Raw genomic sequence first — 13,040 nt, 5'->3', positions numbered from 1 at the left:
AAAACTAAAATAAAGTAAAATTATTTCAACAACATGCATGCTATGTTAATTAGCGACTCCAAATTGTCCATAGGTATGAATGTGAGTGTGAATGGTTGTTTGTCTCATTTTTATTTCCTGGGTTAGATTTCCAGTTGCACACTTCCTGTATATGGTCTGTCCCAATATTTTCGTCCATGAAGTGTCTTCACTGATACTAAAAACAAGTGGCTATGACTCATTGATGACACATTAACAAGGTTTATACCACCCTAACTCCCCTTGGGTAATCATATTGTTTACTTTCATGTCTCAATGAAGTGTATGAGGTTTTGTCCACTTCCTCTCCGTCCCAGTACAGGAAGTGAATTGTACGTCTGCTGTTGTTAGCCTTTGACCTTTGCCGTTTATTCTAAAACACCAGGTGCATTGTAGGACTCAGCGTGACATCTTAGGATGACTTAGTGGAGCTTTTCAATTAGAGTTATTTGACTTTTTTTTGTTGTTTTTTGTCTTTGCACTCGCAGCTCTTCAGCTCTGCCTGCAGCACAGACGAAGTCGCGAGCAACTTGTGGAGCAAGGCATCATGCCCCGTGAGTGTATACGTGAAAAGTATATTCATTACATGCTTTTATCTCATCTTCTTTCGGCAGACTGGTAGCCAGCCAATCACAGGGCACATATAGACAAACAACCATTCACACTCACATTCATACCTATGGACAATTTGGAGTCGCTAATTAACCTAGCATGTTTTTGGAATGTGGGAGGAAAAACGGAGTACCCGGAGAAAACCCACACATGCACGGGGAGAACAAGCAAACTCCACACAGAGATGGCCAAGGGTGGAATCGAACCTGGGTTTCCTTGATGCCGTTCACTGGACTAGCAATACTGGCCTTTTTTTAGGCCTTTATATAGGCCTCTGTTTATTTGGTCCACTTTTGCACAGAGTAAATTCATTATCTCAACTACTCGAGCACTAAGTCAACAATAAATCCACAAAGTATTTAAAGGGCCATCCTTAAAGGGCCAGCCTTAAAGCTCCAGCCTTAAAGGGCCAGCCTTAAAGGGCCAGCCTTAAAGGGCCAGCCTTAAAGGGCCAGCCTTAAAGCGCCATCCTTAAAGGGCCAGCCTTAAAGGGCCATCCTTAAAGCTCCAGCCTTAAAGGGCCAGCCTTAAGGGGCCAGCCTTAAAGGGCCATCCTTAAAGCTCCAGCCTTAAAGGGCCATCCTTAAAGGGCCAGCCTTAAAGGGCCAGCCTTAAAGCTCCAGCCTTAAAGGGCCAGCCTTAAAGGGCCAGCCTTAAAGCTCCAGCCTTAAAGGGCCAGCCTTAAAGGGCCATCCTTAAAGGGCCATCCTTAAAGGGCCATCCTTAAAGCTCCATCCTTAAAGCTCCAGCCTTAAAGGGCCATCCTTAAAGCTCCAGCCTTAAAGGGCCAGCCTTAAAGGGCCAGCCTTAAAGGGCCATCCTTAAAGGGCCAGCCTTAAAGGGCCAGCCTTAAAGCTCCAGCCTTAAAGGGCCAGCCTTAAAGGGCCAGCCTTAAAGGGCCATCCTTAAAGGGCCATCCTTAAAGCTCCAGCCTTAAAGCTCCAGCCTTAAAGCTCCAGCCTTAAAGGGCCATCCTTAAAGGGCCAGCCTTAAAGCGCCAGCCTTAAAGGGCCAGCCTTAAAGGGCCATCCTTAAAGCGCCAGCCTTAAAGGGCCAGCCTTAAAGGGCCAGCCTTAAAGGGCCAGCCTTAAAGGGCCAGCCTTAAAGGGCCAGCCTTAAAGCTCCATCCTTAAAGCTCCAGCCTTAAAGCGCCAGCCTTAAAGGGCCAGCCTTAAAGGGCCATCCTTAAAGGGCCATCCTTAAAGGGCCATCCTTAAAGCTCCAGCCTTAAAGGGCCAGCCTTAAAGGGCCAGCCTTAAAGGGCCAGCCTTAAAGGGCCAGCCTTAAAGGGCCATCCTTAAAGGGCCATCCTTAAAGGGCCAGCCTTAAAGGGCCATCCTTAAAGCGCCATCCTTAAAGCGCCAGCCTTAAAGGGCCAGCCTTAAAGCGCCAGCCTTAAAGCGCCAGCCTTAAAGGGCCAGCCTTAAAGGGCCAGCCTTAAAGGGCCAGCCTTAAAGGGCCATCCTTAAAGTGCCAGCCTTAAAGGGCCAGCCTTAAAGGGCCAGCCTTAAAGCGCCAGCCTTAAAGGGCCATCCTTAGTAATTACAACCCTTTCGCATACATTACTACCTCAAAGTATTGACTGTCAGTGTAGTACTCCAAGGACAGCACAGTAATACTAGCTTGTCCAGGCTCAGTCAGTGTCGTGTTTGTAATAAAAGATGATTTAGTCATGCTGATAAGATAAAAGCTACAAAGAAAAGTCATTTTACGTGTTGTCAGTCAGCTCCTCCCTGTCTCCGCACGGCTTCGTGAATCACAGCCTGGGCCTTCGATGGAGGTCAGTCACCCCTTTAGTGTCCTAGTCGAGCGTGCTGACTCCCCCAGGCCGTTCTCTATTAAAGCCCCCACATGTATCCATCCTGGATGCTAAGGTTTGCAGTTCAGGCTTAGTGATGGTTGTTGTTTTTTTGTCTCCGTCATGTGTACTTAAACCAAACCGTTAGTCATAACGGAGGTGACTCAAAATGGCTTTTGCTTTGTTTTTGTATTTTTGACTAATGCACAGCCTCTTTTTATGGCAAATGTTTTCACAACTTGATAGAAGATAAATAATATTTAAGAACATCATAATGTTCTTTTTGGTGTTGCAAAGGGGTGGGACATTTCTGGAAGCGTTCCATGGAAAGTTAAGACGGGGTATTTGGGGAAAACATTCAAAGTTGGATTCTTTTCCATGGGAATTAATGATTCCTTTTCTGAAACTGTCATTTTTTTGTTTGCTTTTCCGATTTTAAACCTCACTGCAACGGTTCAGATTCATCTATCCCAGTGCGGTAGTGGCGTCGAAATTCCTCTGATGTGGCATGATTTTAGTCATTATGGGATGTTGCTGAAATATTCCTGGAGTAAATAATGTGCAAAGCTTGAGGGACGCACAGACAAGGAGGGGGAAGTTGCACTAAATTGATAGAAAAAAAATGTTTTTAAGCAATATTCTGCAGTTCGGCGCCACTCCAATCTGCAACCACAGTAAACATATTGTGAAAGACAGAATTGTGGATACAGCCGGATTATTGTCATTGTTATATTTTGCAATTTTGATTGTATTTGGCGCAAGCTGTCTTTATTTTTGCACAAAGACTTTGCACTAAAACGTTCATTTACCTGCAAAGGTACATCTTGCAATGTGTATCTTATATTGCCTTTTTAACTACTTATAATAATTTTTATTTTATTTTTAAATAGCTTTTATCATGTAGTATCATTTTGGATTCATTGTCATTATTAACAATTATTTATACGTATTTTTTATTATTAATAATTAATAATAATGATTATTATATACAATTTTAAATAATTCTTTATTAATTTTTACACTATGATGCATTCATTTTGGACAGAAAAGGTACATCTTGCAACGGGTATCTTAAATTGCCTTTTTAACTACTTATAATTATTTTTATTTTATTTTTAAATAGCTTTAATCGTGTAGTATCATTTAGGATTAATTCTAATTATGAATAATTATTTCTACGTATTTTTAATTATTAAAAAATAATAATTATGATTATTATATACAATTTTAAATCAATTGTTATTTATTTTTACACTATGATGCATTCATTTTGGACAGCAAAGGTACATCTTGCAATGTGTATCTTAAATTGCCTTTTTAACTACTTATAATAATTTTTATTTTATTTTTAAATAGCTTTTATTGTGTAGTATCATTTAGGATTAATTCTAATTATTAATAATTATTTATACGTATTTTTTATTATTAATAATAATGATTATTATATACAATTTTAAATCAATTGTTATTTATTTTTACACTATGATGCATTCATTCTAGACAGCAAAGGTTAATCTTCCAATGTGTATCTTAAATTGCCTTTTTAACTACTTATAATAATTTTAATTTTATTTTTAAATAGCTTTTATTGTGTAGTATCATTTAGAATTAATTCTAATTCTTAGTAATTATTTATAAGTATTTTTTATTATTAATAATAATGATTATTATATACAATTTTAAATACATTTGTATTTATTTTTACACTATGATGCATTCATTTTGGACAGCAAAGTAAGAATTTCTGATTTCTAATTTGACTGTGCGTGTGACAAACACTCAATCTCTGTTGTGGTTCTCATAAGACTGTTTAGGTGTACCTAATATTATGGTCAGGATTGTGCACGAGTAGAAATAGTCACTGATTCCTTCTCCTTCAGCTCTGAAAACGCCCGCCACCTTCCATGAGCGTATTCGCAGCCTGGATAGAGCCAGGGTAAGCCCTAAAGCTTCTATGCTGTCTTCTGCATCTCCTATCATCCGACATTTTTTTTCTATCAATCAGACAGGGAACCTTCTGAAGCACAAGCTGTGCAACAGACCCACACGTTCCGAGCTGGTCCATATGCACGTCTTACAAGGTAGTCCTCCTCTTGGTTGCATCCTTTGGATTTCATCCAAGCAGCTAAAAAAACGATGCTTTTCCCTTCAGCAGAGGCCGACGCAGAACCTTCAGTGCAGGCCGATCGAATGAAGCTAAAGAGGGCAAGACTGGTTGATGATCTGAACGAGAAGATCACCCACAGACCTGGACCTATGGAGCTGGTGGAGAAGAACATCCTGCCTGTGGATGGTGGTGCCAAAGAAATCCACGAGGGTAGATAATTATTCAATGTACCCAAGTCCTACCATCATACTAGATGATGATGGATTTCATTCTGGCTTCTTCTTTGACCCTGATGTAAATATTATTTATGTGTACTCTTCATAACGCCATAAAAACATAACCCCCTTGGCAATGGCGCTTGGGACTGAAAAATAGATGAATATTTCACATTCCTCTCTATTTCTTATCTTTATTGTTGTTTTCTTTATCCTCAAGGGAGAGAGAACAACCCGAGGAAGCCAATCAAACAAACCAAAATCCCTTTTCCATGTGTATCTTAAATTGCCTTTTTAACTACTTATAATCATTTTTATTTTATTTTTAAATAGCTTTTATTGTGTAGTATCATTTAGGATTAATTCAAATTATTAATAATTATTTATACATAATTTTTATTATTAATAATTAATATTAATGATTATTATATAACATTTCAAATCAATTTTTATTTATTTTTACACTATGATGCATTCATTTTGGACAGTAAAGGTACATCTTGCAATGTGTATCTTAAATTGCCTTTTTAACTACTACTTTTAAATAGCTTTAATCTTGTAGTATCATTTAGGATTAATTATAATTATTAATAATTATTTATACATATTTTTAATTATTAATAATTAATAATAATGATTATTATATACAATTTTAAATCAATTTTTATTTGTTTTTTACACTGATGCATTCATTTTGGACAGCAAAGGTACATCTTGCAATGTGTATCTTAAATTGTCTTTTTAACTACTTATAATAATTTTTATTTTATTTTTAAATAGCTTTTATCGTGTAGTATAATTTAGGATTAATTATAATTATTAATACATATTTTTATTAATAATAATTAATATTAATGATTATTATATAAAAAATGTAAATCTTTTTTTTTATTTTTACACTGATGCATTCATTTTGGACAGTAAAGGTACATCTTGCAATGTGTATCTTAAATTGCCTTTTTAACTACTTATAATTATTTTTATTTTATTTTTAAATAGCTTTAATCTTGTAGTATCATTTAGGATTAATTCTAATTATTAATAATTATTTAAACGTATTTTTTATGATTAATAATAATGATTATTATATACAATTTTAAATACATTTTTATTTAATTTTACACTATGATGCATTCATTTTGGACAGCAAAGGTACATCTTGCAATGTGTATCTTAAATTGCCTTTTTAACTACTTATAATAATTTTATTTTTAAATAGCTTTTATCGTGTAGTATCATTTAGGATTAATTCTAATTATTAATAATTATTTAAACATATTTGTATTATTAGTAATTAATAATAATGATTATTATATACAATTTAAAATAATTTTTTATTTATTTTTAAACTTTTAAAATGTCCTGAAGGGACACTTTGTTCTCCAGGTGATGATCCGGACAAGATGGTGGACGTGTACAGCTTCGATGAGGACAACAACAGCGATGCTTTATCTACGCCGGAACCTCCGTGCCAAACTCCTCCGAGCGCCATGAGCTCATCGGCCAGCCCGACCGAGTCCAACACGAGCTCCTCCATGCAGGTGAGCCCAAGATGTTAGCTCATGGAGGCCCGGCATGGGATTGCATTCAATAGCATTAGCATCCAGGAAGTAGGGATGATTAAGTTCACGTTGTAAAATCCGTGAAAACGGACCACAAAATGTAACGAGTCTGAAAAAAAAATACCTGGAATGTCATACGCTAAGTTCTTTACCCAGATCTCAACTCCGTGGGACATGTTGGACCAACGTGTTAAAGGTGCAGCCGAACTAGGGAATGTCTTCTGGAAGAATCCGCCATATAAAACACACAAATATTGTGTTTTGTTTTTTCCCACAGCATTCCCCGTCATGTAACGCCACATCACCCGCCGCCGCCGCCGCTGCCAGTGAGCAACCATCTCAGCCGAGCGTTGCTTCGCCTGCGAAGGTGAAGCTGACATATTGTTGTTGCTTTCACACCCGACATCATAACTACGCGCCCTTTTCCCGTGACGTCATCGCATGTGTGTTTGTTTGTGTGTCGTCGCTTCACAGCAAGGCTCGCCAAAACCGCCGCACGAAAAGAGCCGCGGTAAAAAGAACCGCGAGGCCAAACCGCGGGTACGCAAGTTGAAGTATCATCAGTACATCCCCCCGGATCAGAAGCATGAGCTGCAGGTGGCGGCGGCGCAGATGGACTCCGCTTACGTGCGAATCCTGCAGCAGCAGCAGCAGTTCTTGCAGCTGCAGATCCTCCGTCAGCAGCACTTGTGCCAGCAGGGGGCGCCACCTGCCACACACAAGTATGGACAATATTATTATGTAGCAACATTATTTATCAAAGTTTATTCATTCATTCATTTTCTACGGCGGGGTACCGCGGGGTACACCCTGGACTGGTGGCCAGCCAATCACAGGGCACATATAGACAAACAACCATTCACACTCACATTCATACCTATGGACAATTTGGAGTCGCTAATTAACCTAGCATGTTTTTGGAATGTGGGAGGAAACCGGAGTACCCGGGAAAAAAAACTCAGGTAGAACATGCAAACTCCGCACAGAGATGGCTGAGGGTGGAATTGAACCCTTGTCTCCTAGCTGTGAGGTCTGCGCGCTAACCACTCATCCGCCGTGCAGCCTCAAAGAAGTTTAGATATTTAAATTTAGATTGTAATATTAGCATATAATATGTATTTTTATTTCTAATTATTTTATATAATAATTATATATATTATTTTATAATTAATATTATTTATTTTTACTTTATTTTACTTTTTTCTAACTATATTAAATTAAATTTAGGCTGCACAAAATTACCAAATGGAACACAATACCCAGAAAAACAACAAATCTGGCTAACCGAGTGGTTAGTGCACAGGCCCCACAGCTAGGAGACCAGAGTTCGATTCCACGCGCGGCCATCTCTGTGTGGAGTTTGCATGTTCTCCTCGTGCATGCGTGTTTTTTTTTCCTCCCACATTCCAAAAACATGCTAGGTTAATTAGCGACTCCAAATTGTCCATCGGTATGAATGTGAGTGTGAATGGTTGTTTGTGCCCTGTGACCCAGTCTCGCCCGAAGACAGCTGGGATAGGCTCCAGCACCCCTGCGACTAAGAAAATCAAATTTGGTATTGTTTCACTGTTTATAAGTGTTCCCGTGTATTTTAACAACTGTTGCATTGTGTTTCAAACTGTGCCGCCATCGCCAATGACTCTCTTACACCCTGTTTGCCTTTCCCCTCTTCTTCCGAAAGACCATCGGCCGAGATCCAAAATGGCTGCTCCGGTGCCGTCCTGAGTGAAAACTGCAAGCCCGATCAGTTACCGGCCAATGTTGACGAAATGAAGGTGACAAAGTTTTTATATGATACGTATGGTAAGACCGCATCAGGGGAGTCCAGGCCTAGGAATTTTGCCTTGAAAGTAGAACATTAATTGGTTAATACTTCTTTTTTAAAACTACATCAGGAGGTTTCCTACAGCCACAGCTAATTAGTTAATACGGACCCAGGCAGACTTTCGAAAAGTCTATGGTTTAGCCACAAAAATTAAATTAAGTTCACAAGCTAGCAGTTACTTAAATATTAAATTAAATTTCTTCTGCTTTGTTGTTGCTAGCAGAGTTTACGGGGCAAAGTCATGTGTGCCCCAAACGCACAATTTAAAGAGAAAAAAAAAAATGCAAGCTACGCATAGGTGTGCCATATTCATGCTGATACTTTTGGTCATAGGATTCTGCTGACCTACACAGTAGAGGAAGGACAAGGAAGGTCGGCAGGAAGGAAATTGCTTTAAAAAAAAAAAAAATTAAAAAAAAAATTATACTGTGTGAACTGAACTTGGAACCAGTTCATGAGAACAACGATCTAAACTTTGAACTAGTACTATATACTATATATAGTACTTTGTAGAAGTACACTGCTGCCTGACAGATGGTTCATGTTCTGTTTGGTTCTGTTAGGTGGCTGAGCTGAAAGTGGAGCTCAAACTCAGGTCGCTTCCTGTCTCCGGCACCAAAACAGACCTGATCGAGCGGCTAAAGGTCTACCATGAGAGCGCTGTTGCCATGGAGACAACCCCTCCTGACAAGTTGACCCCACCTGTGTCCCCCGTGGCGTCTAAAGAGGACAACGCGAGGGCAGACAGCCCCAAGAAACATGGAGACGCCACGTCATCTCAGGAGGACCCGATGTCCGGCGAGAAGGACAGGCGTCTCCACGAGAAGGAGCGCCAGATCGAGGAGCTGAAGAGGAAACTGGAGCAGGAGCAGCGTCTGGTGGAGGAGCTGAAGTTGCAGCTGGAGGTGGAAAAGAGGAGTCAGCAGGGAGATTCCCCGCTTCGCCTTAGCCCTCTGCCCGCTTTCCACCACGTCAAGGAGGAACGTCTTTCGCTCTCCAGCTGCGCGGGAGGTGCCGTGGAGGTGAAACACGAGCGGGACGCAGAGCGGCGCTACTTAGCGGCGTCATCAAATAAAGATGGAGCACTTCCTGTCTCCGTCCAGCTGCCTGTTAATGGCATCAAGATGCAAAGCAGAAGCAGCGTCCTCGCATCTGGACACGGGCCATCAAACATAAACGACTCCGAGCCTCTGACGAAGGTGACGTAAACATCTGACTGCCTGTCTTTGTCTGGATCGCTTCACCCTCTCGTGTAACGTTTTATTCTTCTTCTTGTAGTTTTCACACTGCAGTACTTCGTCGCCTCCTCTTCATCATCACAGCCGTCACCCGGCCTTCATCCTGCCGCAGCTCAAATGCAAAAACCTCAGAGAGCCTCCTCCCTATGAAGACGCGGTGAAGCACACGCGCATGGCGACAGCTGTACAGGTACCACCCCCCCCCACCCACGACCAACACACATCACGTGACATTTAGCATTCATTAGCATTACCAAAAAATACCATTTATGCAGCACATTTTGTCTCTCTATTTTCAACATGCTAATATTAGCATCGTAACTTTTTCTGCTACTTTCATGGGGAGACATGTGTAAACACGTTCGGTGTTAGCATGCTAGCCCCGGCATTTTTTGCTATTTTTATGAGTAGACACTTTATATAAACACTAACAATATCATGCTAGGTGTTAACATGGTACCGTTAACATGTTAACATTGCTACTATGCTGACATTAGCATAGTAGCGGTTTGACCCATTGTCATTAGTAGACACATAAAAACCTAGCACTATTATGCTAGGTGTTAGCATGTTAAAATTAGCATGTTAATGTTGCCAGCATGCTAACAATTGCATACTAACATTTTTTAAGGGTAGACACATGAAACCCCACTATTATGTTAACATGCTAATATTAGCATGTTAGTTTTGCTAGCTATTTTCATGGATAGACACACATATAAACACGTATTAATATAATGCCAGGTGTTATAGCATGTTAACATTAGCATAGTAGAATTTTCGCCCATTGTCATAGACACTTAGCACTATTATGCTAGGTGTTAACATTAGCATGTATTATTACTAGCATGCTAATATTAGCATAGTAAAATTGTTTGCTATTTTCATGGGTAGACATACTGTATATATAAACACTTTCCATTATCACATTCGGTGTTAGCATGCTAACATTAGTATGTTAATATTGTGTGAATGCTACCTTTAGCATAGTAGCATTTTTAGCCATTTTCAGAGGTAGACATGCACCTACTAGCATTTTTTGCAATTTGTCATGAATATGAACTTGGACACTGCTATCGTGTTAAAAAAATAGCATGTAATGTTAGCATGCTAACATATTTATATGAACTTTTATAGCATTTCCAGAGGTAGGCACTTATATAAACACTATTAGAATGAAGAATGTTAAATGTTTTTGATTTGTCTTCCTGTAGGGCGTCTCTGCAGCCAGCCAGCAGATGGACGACCTGTTCGATGTCTTGATTGAAAGCGGCGGTAAGAATAGCGAGCCAAAGTGCCCAAGTTTGAAACCCCAACGCTAGTTAACTCTAAAGCAATCATCACCTTGTTTTTTTATTCCGGTATTTTGCAGAGATAGCACCTTTCATCAAGCAGGATCCTCCCAGCATCCACAAGCGCCTTCCCGTCACACCCAGCGTCACCCTCCTGCCTGTCAACACAGTCCTATCACGTCCACCGCCTCTGGTCCAGGTGGCACATGTGCCGCCCACAGCACTGGCACCCGACAGCCGCTTGGACTCCCTCCTGAGTGCAGACGCTGAGCCGCTGAAGCTGATGGAGGAGCTTCACTCGGACCTTCACGCTATGGACTGGCTGGACCTGACGCTGTGCCCGCCGGCGGAGGGCGTCGACGCAGAGACCGTGTCAACCCCTGAAGGCGTCTTCACCACCACGGACTTCCTTAACGCCCATGAGTTGCTCTAAATGCACCTGACACATTTTCTTCCTATATGGAAAGAAAACAGGAAGTGAGAATGGGGTGTGTTGATTTGCTGCAAGGTCCTAAAGTCCTCTGATTTGATGGCTGGGTACTTTAAAAAAAAAAGTTTAAAAAAAAGTCTGGTACTGTTCATCTGTTCTCATTATTTATGCCTCCTTTTGTTGATGTCAAAGTCAGAATGTACAGACAAAGACAATCAGTGATGAGGACTGCTGCAAATGTTGTACTGCATTGCCCTCTACTGGCCACATCTATTATTGCTCCCATGAGTCAGGCATTGAAGGACTGCAATGACAAATATTTACTATACGAGAATGACTCAGCATATTCTTCTAATGTATATTTTGTGTTGTGTTTTTTCTTACCTTTTATACAAACATGGCCGTCACCTTGTGTTTTTCTCAATAAACTAAACACGGCTCAATTGTGTCCTTTTGTCTGACTTTTATAAGATAAGATAAGCTAAGCTATGCCTTTATTCGTCCCTCAGTGGGGAAATTTGCATTGCACAGTAGCAGTTAAGCAGTACAAAATACACAATATAGAAAAATAAACAATATAAACAACCCAAGTATTAATAAAAATCAACAGTTATAATGTGTTTGTTGTTACTATAACAAGGTATAACTGACATTTGAGGTACACATTTGTCTAAAATATTACCTGCAATGAAACAAGTACACTGTCCCCAATGTGAGGTAAACCCAAAACATGAGGTGCACAAATAGAAAACAATAAAGTATACCTCATCAGCGGTCCAAGCAGGAACCCTAAAAATGCAGAAAAAGGCCACATGTTAGCATTTTTTCAACTACCTTGGGCTATACATTAAAAACAAACATTACTTGCCCATAAGGTATCCTTAAGGTGAGAACTACTTGCCCCCATGTAAAATGAAAAGACTGCCATAATATCATCAAATTTTTGTGACATCACATAAGAATCTCAAATAAAGACTAAATGACTATCATTTCTTGTGGTTTTTTCCTACATAGATCATGGTTAAATAGATCAAATAGTGTATATGTATGTTAGCATAGCATGTCATACTACCTTAAAACATCGTCGTCGTAGTTAGCAGTGATATTTATAAGTTGTGCACCACAATGAAACATTATTTGTGTACTAGTAAAGTGTTTTTAATCCAGACAAAAAATGCTCAATGGTCAAAACAATAATTTGTGAAGCAAAAGTGAGTAAAATACAACAGAGAAATGGAACGGCTCGTTTTTGTAGCTTGTGTTCGTATTGGATCTAATCGGTGGTGTTTCATTGTGACGACTTCAAATTGTCACAGCAATGTGATTCACTCACCTGTGCCATCATTTCATTTGCTGCCGCTAGTAAAAATACTTCTTTAGGAGGCACTCTTTCATCCGTTTTTGGTGTTTTCCTTCCGAAGTTGTTGAAGAATCACACGATGTTGGCACGGACGCCATGATAGATGTGTTTCTAGTAAAACGATCGCTGATTGGTTGATCGCGAACATGAACGGGTGTAGGGAAAACAAGGATTGTGGAGTACGGACCGCGGTCTAAATAAACGATTCTGATTGGTCCATTTCAAGATTTGCAAGGATTGGTTTGCAAATTACCACCGGAAGTACGTAATCCGTGTTTTACCAAATCCAACAAGCACTTATCAGATCCAAAATCAACTGGAAACCTCTCACACACTCATCGGGGGTCCCAGAAGGACCCCAAAATGTTTTTTTTGAAAAAAAGGTAAGGGGTTAGCCTTACATTTTGTTTCATTTTTTCAACTTAAAAATAAACACGGGAAACCTCACACACACTCAACAGGGGCCCCAGGATTATCCAAAAATGGCATAAAATGCCAAAATTTTAGGGCGTCAATTTTTGAAAAAAAACGTAAGTATGTATGTCGTTTTTTTCAGTTTTTTCAACTTGCTCAAAATGCACTT

General features: G+C 39.8%; 1 protein-coding gene and 1 long non-coding RNA gene across 9 annotated transcripts in view; one reads left to right on the top strand and one right to left on the bottom strand.

Annotated features, from left to right (window-relative positions):
• mrtfbb (myocardin related transcription factor Bb) overlaps positions 1-11,540 on the top strand; it is a 61,255-nt gene extending 49,715 nt beyond the window's left edge. For 3 of the 7 annotated variants that reach the window (XM_078797379.1, XM_078797377.1, XM_078797378.1), the window contains 11 exons: positions 507-572; positions 4,309-4,509; positions 4,581-4,745; positions 6,119-6,291; positions 6,590-6,679; positions 6,787-7,034; positions 7,994-8,087; positions 8,701-9,336; positions 9,416-9,565; positions 10,590-10,650; positions 10,748-11,540. In XM_078797379.1, the coding sequence (XP_078653505.1) occupies positions 507-572; positions 4,309-4,509; positions 4,581-4,745; positions 6,119-6,291; positions 6,590-6,679; positions 6,787-7,034; positions 7,994-8,087; positions 8,701-9,336; positions 9,416-9,565; positions 10,590-10,650; positions 10,748-11,100 (2,237 nt within the window). In that variant the 3' untranslated portion in view covers positions 11,101-11,540. The remainder of the gene's footprint in view (positions 1-506; positions 573-4,308; positions 4,510-4,580; positions 4,746-6,118; positions 6,292-6,589; positions 6,680-6,786; positions 7,035-7,993; positions 8,088-8,700; positions 9,337-9,415; positions 9,566-10,589; positions 10,651-10,747) is intronic. The other 4 variants (XM_078797383.1, XM_078797382.1, XM_078797381.1 and 1 more) reach the window with 4 other exon arrangements.
• On the bottom strand, positions 5,976-12,578 carry LOC131103061 (uncharacterized). 2 transcript variants are annotated; one of them, XR_013630036.1, is made up of 4 exons: positions 12,431-12,578; positions 11,862-11,886; positions 10,720-11,122; positions 5,976-7,021 (listed from the first exon to the last, which is right to left on the bottom strand). It is a non-coding gene; the product is annotated as an uncharacterized LOC131103061 (long non-coding RNA). The 2 variants fall into 2 exon arrangements; XR_009119544.2 differs by lacking the exon at positions 5,976-7,021 and having other exon boundaries at positions 9,590-11,122.
• Positions 12,579-13,040: the final 462 nt, after the last annotated feature.

This window comes from Doryrhamphus excisus, linkage group LG16, assembly GCF_037039965.1.
Source record: "Doryrhamphus excisus strain RoL-2023G ecotype Guam linkage group LG16, RoL_Dexc_Guam_v1.1, whole genome shotgun sequence".
Taxonomy (NCBI): Eukaryota; Metazoa; Chordata; class Actinopteri; order Syngnathiformes; family Syngnathidae; genus Doryrhamphus; species Doryrhamphus excisus.
The sequence above is the reverse complement of the archived record's forward strand: the minus strand, read 5'-3'. Positions and strand labels throughout refer to the sequence as shown.